This window comes from Amborella trichopoda, chromosome 10 (genome assembly GCF_054954075.1).
Source record: "Amborella trichopoda isolate Santa Cruz 75 chromosome 10, AtrichopodaSantaCruz75HAP2 v2.0, whole genome shotgun sequence".
NCBI lineage: Eukaryota > Viridiplantae > Streptophyta > Magnoliopsida > Amborellales > Amborellaceae > Amborella > Amborella trichopoda.
The window spans coordinates 2,424,305-2,437,046 of record NC_142345.1 but is presented as its reverse complement, the minus strand read 5'-3'; the positions used below and the strand labels follow the sequence as shown (position 1 = coordinate 2,437,046).

Below are 12,742 nucleotides of genomic sequence, written 5' to 3'. Positions count from 1 at the left end.
GAAAAGAGTTTTTGTGACCTTATACCAAAAGTAAATAGTATCTTTGTATATTTTTCTTATGCATGTTGTACATCCAATTATATTGAATTGGAGATGCCTCAATGATTAGAATCGTTTTTGAGTCAAATATTGCTTGATAGAAATGCGAGAAGAGGGATAAAAACAGAAAAGTAAAAAATAGGAGTAGACACTTTTATAATATCAGATAGTTTGCGAAAGTTTTGAGCGAGGTATAATGAGAAGACTTAAAATTTCATAAAAAATTGGCTTTACCAGGCAAAGCCAATTTATATTGCCTTTGATAATAAATTGTATTATCAAAGTTATAATGGCAATTGCAACATGTGATAAAATAAAAAGGGAAAGGTTTCTATGTTTCCCCTACAACATAGAAGTTCTATCCTCTCCCTACCATCCAGCCGTCCAATTTTGATCAAGAGAGCCACTCACCGTTTGATCTTAGATCAGACGTCTCAAAATATTTTATTTTTAGTTTTTTTTATAGAAATTGTATGAATATGAAATTTGGTACATGTCATATTCTCTTTGAATCGCACCTATAAAAAATATTAAAAATAATTTTTCGATAAAATATAATGAACAAAATACCCCTTGAAATTTTTATGGGTATTTTGGCAATTTTATTTTATTGAAAATATTTTTTTTATATTTTTTGTTAGTGCAAGTTTAATAGAGGAACCGACATCTAAAATTTGGTTTCAAAATAGTTTATAGAAAAAACATTAAAAATAAAATAATGTAGAGACGTGATATTGTGATTAGGACAATCTTAACCTTCCATTCAAAATGGACGGTTGGGGAGGATAAAACGTAAAAAGCTTGCCCCAATAAAAATAAGTTAAATTTTTCCATGCCAGTTGCCACTAAAGTAAGAGAGGGAAGTGTGGGACAACTTCCCATGAATTATCCATCAAGGCCTTGCTTCCTTTAACACAAATGCCTGCCTGTTCTAGTCAGGGGTGGTTAGCTAAGATTATGGCGACATGCGCCCCATGTTTCTCAACTATTCACACTTATTCCACACAAGGGATGCAAGATGATGTCTCTTTCAAATTTTTAATTTTTTGCATTGTCAAACAATGTCTTTTCCTTCTCTTCCTAGATTCTCCCCCTTTTTTATAATCCTCTTGCCTTTTGACAATATAATATAGGGCCGGGCAAATGACTGGAAGTGATAGGTTGGGTTTGTGTCTGGTTCATTCTAGATCTTGTATAGATATATACTTCTTCTACAACATCAAATTTATATACTTTTCTTTATTCAACCGTTCATTTTGAATGGAGGGTTAAGATTGTCTCAATCACAATGTCACATCTCTACATTATAGTTTTATTTTTATTTTTATAAACTATTTTGATATAAAATTTTGTAGGTCCAATCTTCTATTAAACTTGCACTAGCGAAAAATATAAAAATAATATTTCTAATAAAATAAAATGACCAAAATACCTTTTTAAGTTTTAAGGGGTATTTTGGTTATTATATTTTTATCGAAAAATTATTTTTAATATTTTTTATAAGTATACCCCAATGAGAAGATGACACATACCAAATTTCATATTCATACAAATTGTATACAAAATTAAAAGCAAAATACTTTGAGACATCGGATCTAAGATCAAAGGGTCAGTGGCTCTCTTCATCAAAATTGGACGGCTAAATGGTAGGGGAAGCATAGATCTTCTATGCTATAGGGAAATACAATAGTTGTATAGTAATATGACGCAACCATACTTCTAAAAAACATGTTATGGCCATTTACTTGATCCAAATTTTGAAATATATGCTCTCTTTTTTCTAATGGACAATCACAAAAAAGAAAATTTTGAAAACACAACCTAGAAAGTATTTTTTAGCCCAATTAACATAGGCCATTCATTTTGGTGAGATGCTTAGATCTAGGCCTTAGAAGGATTTTTTTCATTTCCAATTTTTTTGTATAGCTTTATTATCATTAGATGAACAATATTTAAAAAAAAATTGATTTTAAGTTTATAAAGGCTAAGATCTTGAAATTCACCAAATGAATGGTCTTAATTCATTTTTTGAAGAGACTCATTTTGACCATATCTAGATTTTGGGTCATACAAATACCATAAACATGGCTTTCTAGAAGTGTCATTGCATTATATTATGATGCAACAGTTGCATGAAATAACTGCCCTATATATATATATATATATATAAAACTCTTCCCAACGGCTATAGGCAAAAATGAACAATGATTTCGCCTACCCTCATCACCATCCAAATTTCATCGCATGATCACAGTTGTCCCTAGTATTTTATTTTTCATTTTTTTTTCTACAAATTAAATTACTTAAAATTTGGAACGTGTGTACATCATAGTGAGAGGCACCTAATAAAAATATAAAAAAATAATTTATAAAATATAAATTGACCAAAATACCTTCGAAAATTTATACGAGTATTTTGATTAATTTATATTTTACGAATTATTTTTTTATATTTTTATTAGATGCGCCTCACTAAGATGTACATACACTCCAAATTTCAAATCATTCCGATTGATAAAAAAAATAAAAAATTAAAACACTAGCAGACAATAATGACTGTGCGATGAAGTTTGGATAGTGATGAAGATGGCGAAATAACTATTTATTTTCTCCTATATACGTTTTGTAGTATCTTCTATATATATATATATATATATATAAGGTGTGGTTTCAATAAAGTTGCAACCTTAAATAATCCAATTAAGGAGCACCTCCAATATATAAAAGGTGTGGTTTCAATAAGGTTGCAACCTTAAATAATCCAATTAAGGAGCACCTCCAAATTTTATTATAACATATAATTTTGGTGTAAAAACTTCTTAAGATTATCTAAAAATGTCTTTTTATATCTAATTATAAAATTTTAAACTCCAAAAATAGTTAAAATAATGTAGATCTATAAACAAGTGAAAATATTGAAAATGGACGGTCTAGATAATTTATTGCAAGATGCACTATTTTTGGGACTCAAAATCTTTTTTTGTTACACATTCATACATCTCGATGTCGAGATGATCAAATAGATGGTCTTTCAACATTAAAACAACCTTTTTCGATAGATTTTTGAGGTGCATCTGTAATTCTACATTTTAAGGTTGCAATCTTAGATAAATTTTTCCCATATATAAATATAAGAAAACATTATGCAACGGCGAAAATGAACAATGATTTCTCCTACCATCATAACCGTTCAAATTTCATCGTGCGGTCACGATTATTTGGTAGTATTTCATTTTTCATTGTTTTTCTACAAATCGAAATAACTTGAAATTTGGAGGGTATGTACATCTTACTGATGCGCATCCAATAAAAATATAAAAATAATAATTTGTAAAAATAAATTGACTAAAATACCTCAAAACGTTTTGGGGCTATTTTGGTTTTTTTTTCTTGTAAAATATTTTTTTGATATTTCATATTTTTGATGTACACATGCTCCAAATTTCAAATCATTCCAATTTGTTGAAAAACAATGAAAAATGAAACACTTTGATGAGGGTAGGCGAAATCACTGTTCATTTTCACCTATAGGCGTTTTTGTAGTATCTTCTATATATAGAAAAAAATGAAAAATAAAACACTACCGGACAACTATGACCGTGCGATAAAGTTTGGATAGTGATGAGGATAGACAAAATCACAGTTCATTTTCGCCTATAGGCGTTTTGTAGTATCTTCTATATAATACCCCCAAAAATTTGGAGCGTGTGTACATCTTAGTGAGTCACACCTAATAAAAATATAAAAAACATAATTCGCAAAATATAAATTTATCAAAATACCCCCAAAAATTTACTGGGGTATTTTGATCAATTTATATTTTGTGAATAAATTTTTTCATATTTTTATTAGATGCATCTCACTAAGATGTACATATGCTCCAAATTTCAGATCATTCCGTTTAGTAAAAAAAAAAAAATTGAAAAACTATCGGACAACTGTGACCGTACGATGAAGTTTGGATGGTAAAGAGGGTAGGTAAAATCACTGTTCATTTTTGCCTATAGGCATTTTGTAGTATCTTATATATATATATATATATATATATATATATATATATATATGGGAAAAGATCATATGCGCCTAGGTGTGTACTGCTACAGTAAACCCCCACGACCCAGATTGAATATGGGCCGATCTAACGATCACGGATGTTAGATAGTGTTTGAATTTTAATTTATTTTTTACAAATCCAAATCACTTAAAATTTTAGGTGTGTGTTCTTCAAAATTAAGCGAATCTATGAAAAAATATCAAAAAAAAACTACATGAAATAAATTGACCAAAATACCTCCTAAAAATTTCGGGAGGGGTATTTTGATCAATTTGTTTTTGTAAATTATCTTTTTTATATTTTTATTAGGTACATCTCGATGAAAAGAACACACGCCTAAAATTTCAAGCGATTTAGATTTGTAGAAAAAAAAAATTAAAATTCAAACACTATCAAAAATCTGTGAGAATCGATCACAATATGGCCCAGATTCATTCTGAGCCATTCATGTATGGGCGTATGGACGTACAGATGTGACTCCATATATATAAGAGAGAGAGAGAGAGAGAGGGGCCGTCAAATGTAAAAATCTAGCAATTAAGCACGGTCACTGTTTTCGACAAATCACTCAGCACAGTCAATGTACACTCGTAATTATCAATTTTTACATTAGACAACTAGTGGTAATTGTTACTTTCTTATAAGAAAGATAAACAATTATGCATTATATGCATAAAATGATTTCCAGCTCCTACATGAACATACTGCCTATTTAGTCCATCAAGTAAATACCACATTTTTAGCCAAGAGTGTGTATAGTGTTCAAGGAAATTTTTGTGAACTTCGAATGCGGTCAATGCAAACTCTTGAACTAATAAATTTCAGATCTAATAAATCGAGGTAATTGTTACCCTTTTTGTGAGAATGTTAAACAGTCTTATTGTGTAAATTGTGTGAAATGATTTCTAGCTCCTCCAAGAACATTCTGCTACTTGCTCCCTCAAGTAAATGCTACAAATTTTTAGAACCCAAATCTAAATCTGAGGATATAACCTATGACCGTAGGGAGTAACCTCATAAAAATAAGGGTGCAGTTTGAATACGGTTGCATCCGTAAGTGTAGAGGTAAAATGTACCTTTAAATTTTATCATGGTATATAATTTTGATATAAAATGTTCTTAGGATTGTCTCAAAATCTATTTTTATATCTAATTATAAAATTTTAAATTTTAAAAATGGTTAAAATCAAGTAGATCTATAAACATATGAAAGTCTTGAAAATAGACGGTGTAGATAATATATTGTAAAATACATTACTTATGAGACTTAAAATCTTTTTATTTTTCATAGTCATACATCTCGATGTCAAGATGATCAATCATTTCAACATTAAAACTACATTTTCCGATGGATTTTTGAGGGGCATCCGTAGTTCTACATTAAAAGGTAGCATTCTTACAAACTTTTTCCAAAAAATAATACTGATAAACAACATCTATAACAGATGCAACAACAATAATAATCTCAAATTGAATATCTTGTGTGCATAAAAAAAATTGAAATATTCAAAACTGAACAATAACCGCCCAATTGTTAGAGAGTAAGATGTCAATGTTCAAGAACTCGAACTATTTTCTTAAAATAATGTATTTCTTTGGATCCCAAACTTTCATATCACTGCTCAAGAGAGTTAAAAGTACAGTGCTATACACTAGCATATAAGAGAAGAAAAGTATTTTATGCATTAAGGTACATAGTTATTGTTTTACATTCTCTGACACCAAAAACCAAAATAAATGGCACAAAAAAATTTAGCAAAAATATATCTGAACACCCTATTTTAGGTAACCATTTCCCCATAGACCTAGGGTTTAAAAAACTTTCTAACTGTATGGGCTTTTTAAAATATATATATCTAACCCCCTAGACTCAATTTACCCCTTTTGACTGATAGTTTTTAACCCAAACAAAAACTAAAAAAACACCTCTATATACATATATACTAAACCTCTCTCTATGCATCTTTGTTTCTCTCTCTATAAGGTCTCGGGAGAGAGAGATTTAGTAGACATAGAGGGTGTCTTTCAGTTTTTGTTTGGGTAAAAACCGATAAGTCAAAATGAGTAAATTGGATCCAAAGGATTAGAAGATAATTTTTTTAATCTATGCCACCGTAAAGCTTGTAAAACTCTAGGTCTATAGAGGTATACAGAGATATTTTCCTATAAATTATTTAAAAAAACATTTTTCAATCTTACAAAAAAAAATCTAGATTCACAATCACTATGATTGAGATTATCAACCCCAAAAATTTTGGATCCAAAATCCATCTAGATAGATTTTGGAAGGAATACGCATGTAAATAGATGAGTTGGATGACTCACTAAAACCACACACACCCACAAATATAATTATACTGACTTGTCCACTTTCCCAAGTTCTATTTTCTCATACACACATACAAATGCCATATATACTGATTTGTTCATTTATGTGTTCACTCCCTAAAGACCAATCTTTTGAAAGACTATTAAAAACTTTAAAAAATGCCCATCATGACTTGGACTTGAAAAACTCTAGCCATCATCACAGATGCCTAAAAGCTAAAATGGCAGCAATCTCATTGCCTCTCCAAAGTGGAAAGATACTCAAAATGATATTTATCATTTTCTTAGGTTGTCTTATACCACACTTCACAAGCTTACTGGTGCATGTTAGTACCAAAATGAATGCCTACACAAAATGTTAATGAACCAAATGATTAAAATCCACAACTAAGCAATGCAATAACAGGAGCACGCTTCACTTATATAACAAAGGAAAGAAGTGAATCAGATGGATCTTCTACACTACACTACAACAATATCCCCTGGATTAGAGACTGAACTCAAAATTAAAAAAAGTAATACAATGGAGAAGTTTTCCGTGAATTTCTGTATATAATTAAGCTCGAAAACGCATAGACTATAAAATTAAAAAATGCCTATAGTATCAACAACCATATAGCTTGTAATATGCAACTGCAAACAGTGCATATGTATCCACCACTTATAAGAGATTTTCCAGCTTGATTGAATATATATAATTGCTCCTTGTCCTCAGGTAAGTTCTTTGAAGCACTTTCAAGGGCATTTTCTTTGAATATATGATGCACCATGCTCCTCGAACCTGCCCCAACAATATCATGTAATGAGAATAAACAAAAATTGGAAAAAGAAAGAAGATGCATGATCTGTACTAGTCAGACTCACTCTGATTTGGAGAACCACATCTGCTGGAAGGAACCAAGGGAGGCCAGAATACTCCCTCCAATCCACACACTGCAATTTTATCAGGAACACAAGCAAACCAACATCAGCAATTCATACCTGCCCACCCTACAAAATAACAAATGGTCTATTGCAACAGAAGGAAAGAGATGCAAAGAAGAAACTAGACCTGAATCTCCTTTCAGTAGCATTCCCACTTGCTAGCACCTTTACTCTTGCAGCTTGAGGCGCTTCCTGTAAAATTTAACAGAGCCATGCGATGAACATGCACGAGAGAGAGTGCATATGCGAGTTTGGGCACACATGCATGTGTGTGTGAGCATCCGTGAGAGAGAGAGAGAGAGCCAATAAGACAAGCTCTTTAAATCACTGAACGTTCTTAAATCATCAAAATAGGGTCTTGCAATTACTCGTACATGTATGAATTGGTTTCATGACAAAAACCAAATATTATTTTTAAAATAAACTTTGGTATCTAGAAAGACAATCTGATAACATAACAGAATGGAATACATTGGAGATTGGTTACAAGGTAGAGACAATTAAGGACCACGCCTTTCACAATTAAGAAAACTAAAAGAATTACACACAAAAGAATTAGTTGCTCAGCATGTCTTTACCTCCATTAGGTCCTTCTCAAGCCGCTCCTTCATTTGCTGCATCGAGGCTGTACCTCCAGCAAGCTGTTCAAAATAAAAAGTACGGTCAAAATCATAGGTCGCCCTAAATAAAATCAATAGTTGCATCCACGATAAGTCTAAATATGCTAAACATTACTTGAAATTAATACATCAAGTGGGCAGGGGCAAACTAATACATGTTTCTTTGTGTATCAGAAAGAATCCAAAGCCAATACCATTAAGCCCTTGAATATGTCAAGGTCCTTACATAAAATATAAAAAACATAAGAAAGGTGTACAAGACTAAGATATGGCCGACGGTCTTCAGATGCTAATACAGCTATGCAAATGATGGTTAAAATGCTTTCGTATGAAAATGGCTAATTGTATTTTAGATGACAAAGCAAGGAAAAGAGAGCAATTGACTGTAATGGAAAGACACTTTATGCCACTGAAGTAACACCCAATACTTTTTACATGGCACACCAGCTCAATTCTACCCTGACTGAAGCTTACCATATCCAAAGAATACAAGCAATTAATAATAACAAAAAACAAACCTGGAAAGTAAGAAAAATTCTTACCAAAATACTGCTGAATAGCTCCCTGCGAATGTCCACGTCACATTTATTTATGCTTTCGATAACCTAGAGATATTGGGAGCATCCGTTAGTGTTTAACTGCTAAGAAAAGCAGAGATATATGTGGCCAAAAACCATACTGAAATTAGATCTGGTGTGGCACAACCCTTGCTGAAGAAATGGGATATTACCATTTGTGGAAGACCGCGACTTGGAGTAGAATGGTCAAATTTGTCCATCCCAGGAATTGTCTATAGAGAAAATATGAAAACAAAGAAAGGAAACATCAATGATCCATTCAATACAGTTGAAATTTTATATGTACAATGTGCATTCAATTTGTAATGTCACCCATCAATGACAATCATACCAAGCAACCAAAACACAATTACAATATTGTTTATTGTAATAAGATTAGTTAATTAGTTTCTTATCTATTTTTTGATATCTAAAAGAAATGTTAATTTGAAAGCAGGGACTCCAAAATCCACTACCAAAATTTTGAGTGTATTACCATTGAATTTACATTTAGAAATTAAAATGGGTCTCATTCAGAATTTAAAGAAAATGGCACGAAAATAAGATGCACAATACAATTACAAATCATAAGAACACAGAGGACCATGACATTCAAGCATATAAAAATAAACACTAATAAACTAGAATGGCGTGGTTGGCAGAACAGGTTTCAGTCGAAATCCTGTCCGCCTTTCATTTCTTTCTTTTTTTCTATATTCTACCCTGTAACTTTCTCAAAATGAAATGACAGAATGAGACTATAAAGCATAGAATTTGATTGCTAAATCCAAAAAACTAAGCTGAAAAATTACCTACATGGATTAAGGATGGATTAAACAGAATTCCTGGAATCTTGAATCTGTCAGCCCCAATTTCTATCGTCCTGTCATGAACAAAAATAAAAGAATGCAAGCTTAAGAAAGAATCCTTAGACAAAGGAATACAGCAGTAACTGAAAATCCACATTAACAAAAACAACAAAACAGCAAGGATCATCCCAGTTACCATCAGGGTTTAAAAAGTTGGAAGAAGCCCAGGGCATCTGCCTGCCTCAAGGCGCCGCAGCAGGCCACCTTTTTATACATTGGTTATTACATCAGATTTGGAATTTTGGAGCTTCAAAGAAATTTGATCTTTAAGCCTATTTTTGGATTCTTCACACACCAAAGAAATTAGGATCTGAGATATTTCAAATTCAAACTTACTATTCATCCAAAGAGCTCGGATCTCCTAGATCCATACTTGACAATCAAATCTGGTTTTGGACTTTTGATATGGGTTGTTTGAGGAAGTTTTGACAAGGATTCGAGGGATTGATCCACACCAAGTGCGAAGATCGGTGATCGGCCTCAAAATTTTGGGTGAATTGCATTTTTTTTAATATGAATTCATATATTTGAATTATTTTTTTACCAAACCAAGTATAATTATATATACTTAATTTTGTATTTATGTTTTCAATATTGTATTATACAATGTTGTTTGGTAGTAAATCGCTTTCTCATATTATATAAAATTTTCAGCAATTAACATCAATTTTCCATCATTTTATCGATCTTTTCCATTTTTATTTTACCATTTTTTTATTTCAATTTTTAAAGATTTTTAAGACTTCTTTTGGATTTTGTCCCATTTTGTTGGGTTCTTTTGGGCCTTTAGCCTAGGCTGGACTCAACAGAATCAATTCGGACTCGCCCAAAATACTCGGCTCGGCAAGGGCCCGAATACCTTGCCCGAGCCACGGAATTTAACATTGGGTTATTATCAAATGATAAAACAGCCTCAAAAGAAAAAATATTAGTAGTCACTGACCATAGGTAATGACATAGAAAGGACATAACTTTCGCAATATGCTTCATGCCAATTCAACCTCATGTCAAAAGATGAAAGGAAAAAGATTACGACTCACTGTCCATCTGGAAGCTCATAAGATGTCGTCGGAATGTTAGCATATGCAGTTTCTGCAAAATGAGTATCCTTCCAAATTCAGCATTCTTAAAAAAAAAGATTCAGCATTCCTAAAACAGAAAAAAACAAATACAAACAAGACGTAGCCTACAAATAGCAACATATGAAATCAGGTAACAAACTTTCCTATTATCCTTTCTAGACTAATAAAAGAATTGCATCGAGCAGATATCAACCTAAAAATTATTTATTATTACAAAATTCTGTGTGATTAATGCTGTGCTCATCAACATACAAATCTTCTTCAGCCATAGGCCGCTGAGATTGGAAATTACTGAAGAGAACAAAAACTATCATAGAATGATTGAATAATCATGGTTTGGAATCTATAATAAAAACATCATTGATTTCCATTCATAAAAGCTTATGATATAAAGAGGAATGTTTACAAGAATTGGAAACGCATTCTAATAATATTGAGAGGATTTTTTTTTTTTTTGAGAATGAATATGGAGAAGAATATTAACAAGAACTAGGATTAAAATCTGATACGGCATTCTTATGCATCCCAAAGGACCATCATGCAAACTACCAAAAGAAAGATCATGTATAAACTTGTGGTTGCTGATGCTAAGAAAGTACCTTACTATCAATGGGATATGAAAAGAAGCCAAATTCTCATGAAGCTCTCTGCATGGTACATGATGAGTCCAATAACCAATGGAAAGGGTCAAGCTTAAAGAAGTCGATATCAAATAGTCCCTGCTTAGCAAACATTATCGATTGGACCTAGCAATTAATTTTTACAACTAAGCCATCAAGTCTCCTGGAATATAAAGAAGTCAAACTGAGAAAACTAGAATCACCTGGGTTTAGGATAGGTCAATTCATGAAAGCAGACCACAGTAAGCACCTTCCCAAGTACTGCTAACTAACCGAAAGCCTGGGTTTATAGGAGGGTATGCGATAAGCAACATGCTGCTCTCAGCTGAGTTAAACTCGTCAGTCCATGTAATAATTTTGTGCATCAACCTTACTGAAAACTCGCCATAATAATCTGGTCCTTAAATGGAGTCTATCCTCCAGTTTGGGTGGGAAGAAGGTTTTGAGCAGCAGTTGCAAATTTCGGAAAGCCTGGATCGCATTCTTAGACATGGGGTCCATATTGTGTAGTGGCCTGAGCCTTCTAGACCTCTTATATTATTTCATGCCTAATGGACAAAGCAAATATACCTGGCAAAACTTAATCAAGGGGATCTGTCCCAATCCAGGTGTCTAGCCAAAACCAAGTATTTTGGCCATTGCTAATATTGTTTTCCTTATATTATTCATAAAAACAGGCACATAGTAGTTATTGATTCCTTTCTAGACCCCAGAGAGGCTACATGTGGTTGTATGCTCTTCCACAAGACCTCCTTCCACTTTCTTGCCATAGCCTTCACCAGTTATTTTCACATATGTTCCTTGCAACCAAAACCTCCACTATAATACCTCCACTACAATTAACCCCAATCCGCCTCAACCCCAATCCGCCTTATAATTAGGGCTTGATTCAATAGTACTCAACAACCTTAACCCCAATCCACCTTTGCTTTTCACCTTGCAACCTGGGCCCACATAACGATATGGTATATCTCTTCTCTACTGTTCTATCCAACAAAAGATTCCTCATCAATCTCTCTATGTCATTTGCTACTACGGCTGGAATGGCAAAGAAGTAGACTGATAAGGGTGATCCATATTGCCATTGATAAGAATCCTACCTTCCATAGATCAAATTTTCTCAAAGAAATAGAGTCATAACATGGAAAAGAGTGTCAGAAAAACCAACCCCAATATTGGCCTTTCAGACACAGTACATTTGTACACCAATACATAATAGGGAAAGTGGGATTTTGAGTAAAATTAAAATACTTCTATAGTGAAATTTGAACAAGAAAGATTAACAAGAAGTATTTAAGTTTCTAAAGTGTAGTATTATATCCCTTGATATGACAACACATGCCATAAATCATATACACATGTGTCCATGTTACATAGGTTCCTCTGAAACCAACCCATGAACTCAACTCACACTGGTTTCTATGAACTTCCCAAGCATAAGAGTAACACCAGTGTTTTAAAATGCGGGATGCGGACCTGATGCGGTGGGGGGCCAATGCGGCGATATGGCTCAATGCAGCCCAGATGAGGGTGCATCGCGATGATGCGGTCAATAAATGTAAAAAAATTTTAAAAAATTTTAAAAAATAAGTTAATGCATAGAAAAAAATATGAAGGTGATATATGTGATAGTAGGTATTTTAGTTTAA

At 32.6% G+C, this 12,742-nt stretch overlaps 1 protein-coding gene across 19 annotated transcripts in view; it reads right to left on the bottom strand.

Annotated features, from left to right (window-relative positions):
* Positions 1-6,816: 6,816 nt before the first annotated feature.
* Positions 6,817-12,742, bottom strand: part of LOC18427932 (actin-related protein 4) — a 29,633-nt gene continuing 23,707 nt past the window's right edge. For 14 of the 19 annotated variants that reach the window (XR_016043111.1, XR_016043110.1, XR_016043109.1 and 11 more), the window contains 8 exons: positions 10,432-10,483; positions 9,339-9,405; positions 8,696-8,755; positions 8,508-8,570; positions 7,924-7,986; positions 7,473-7,537; positions 7,286-7,354; positions 6,817-7,202 (listed from right to left, as the gene is read on the bottom strand). Coding sequence is in view for 10 of the 19 variants with exons in the window: in XM_020663486.2 (XP_020519145.1) it covers positions 7,157-7,202; positions 7,286-7,354; positions 7,473-7,537; positions 7,924-7,986; positions 8,508-8,570; positions 8,696-8,755; positions 9,339-9,405; positions 10,432-10,483 (485 nt within the window). In the remaining 9 variants the exon portion in view is untranslated. Of the gene's footprint in view, positions 7,203-7,285; positions 7,355-7,472; positions 7,538-7,923; positions 7,987-8,507; positions 8,571-8,695; positions 8,756-9,334; positions 9,406-10,431; positions 10,484-12,742 lie in introns of all 19 variants that reach the window. The other 5 variants (XR_016043105.1, XR_016043108.1, XR_016043107.1 and 2 more) reach the window with 1 other exon arrangement.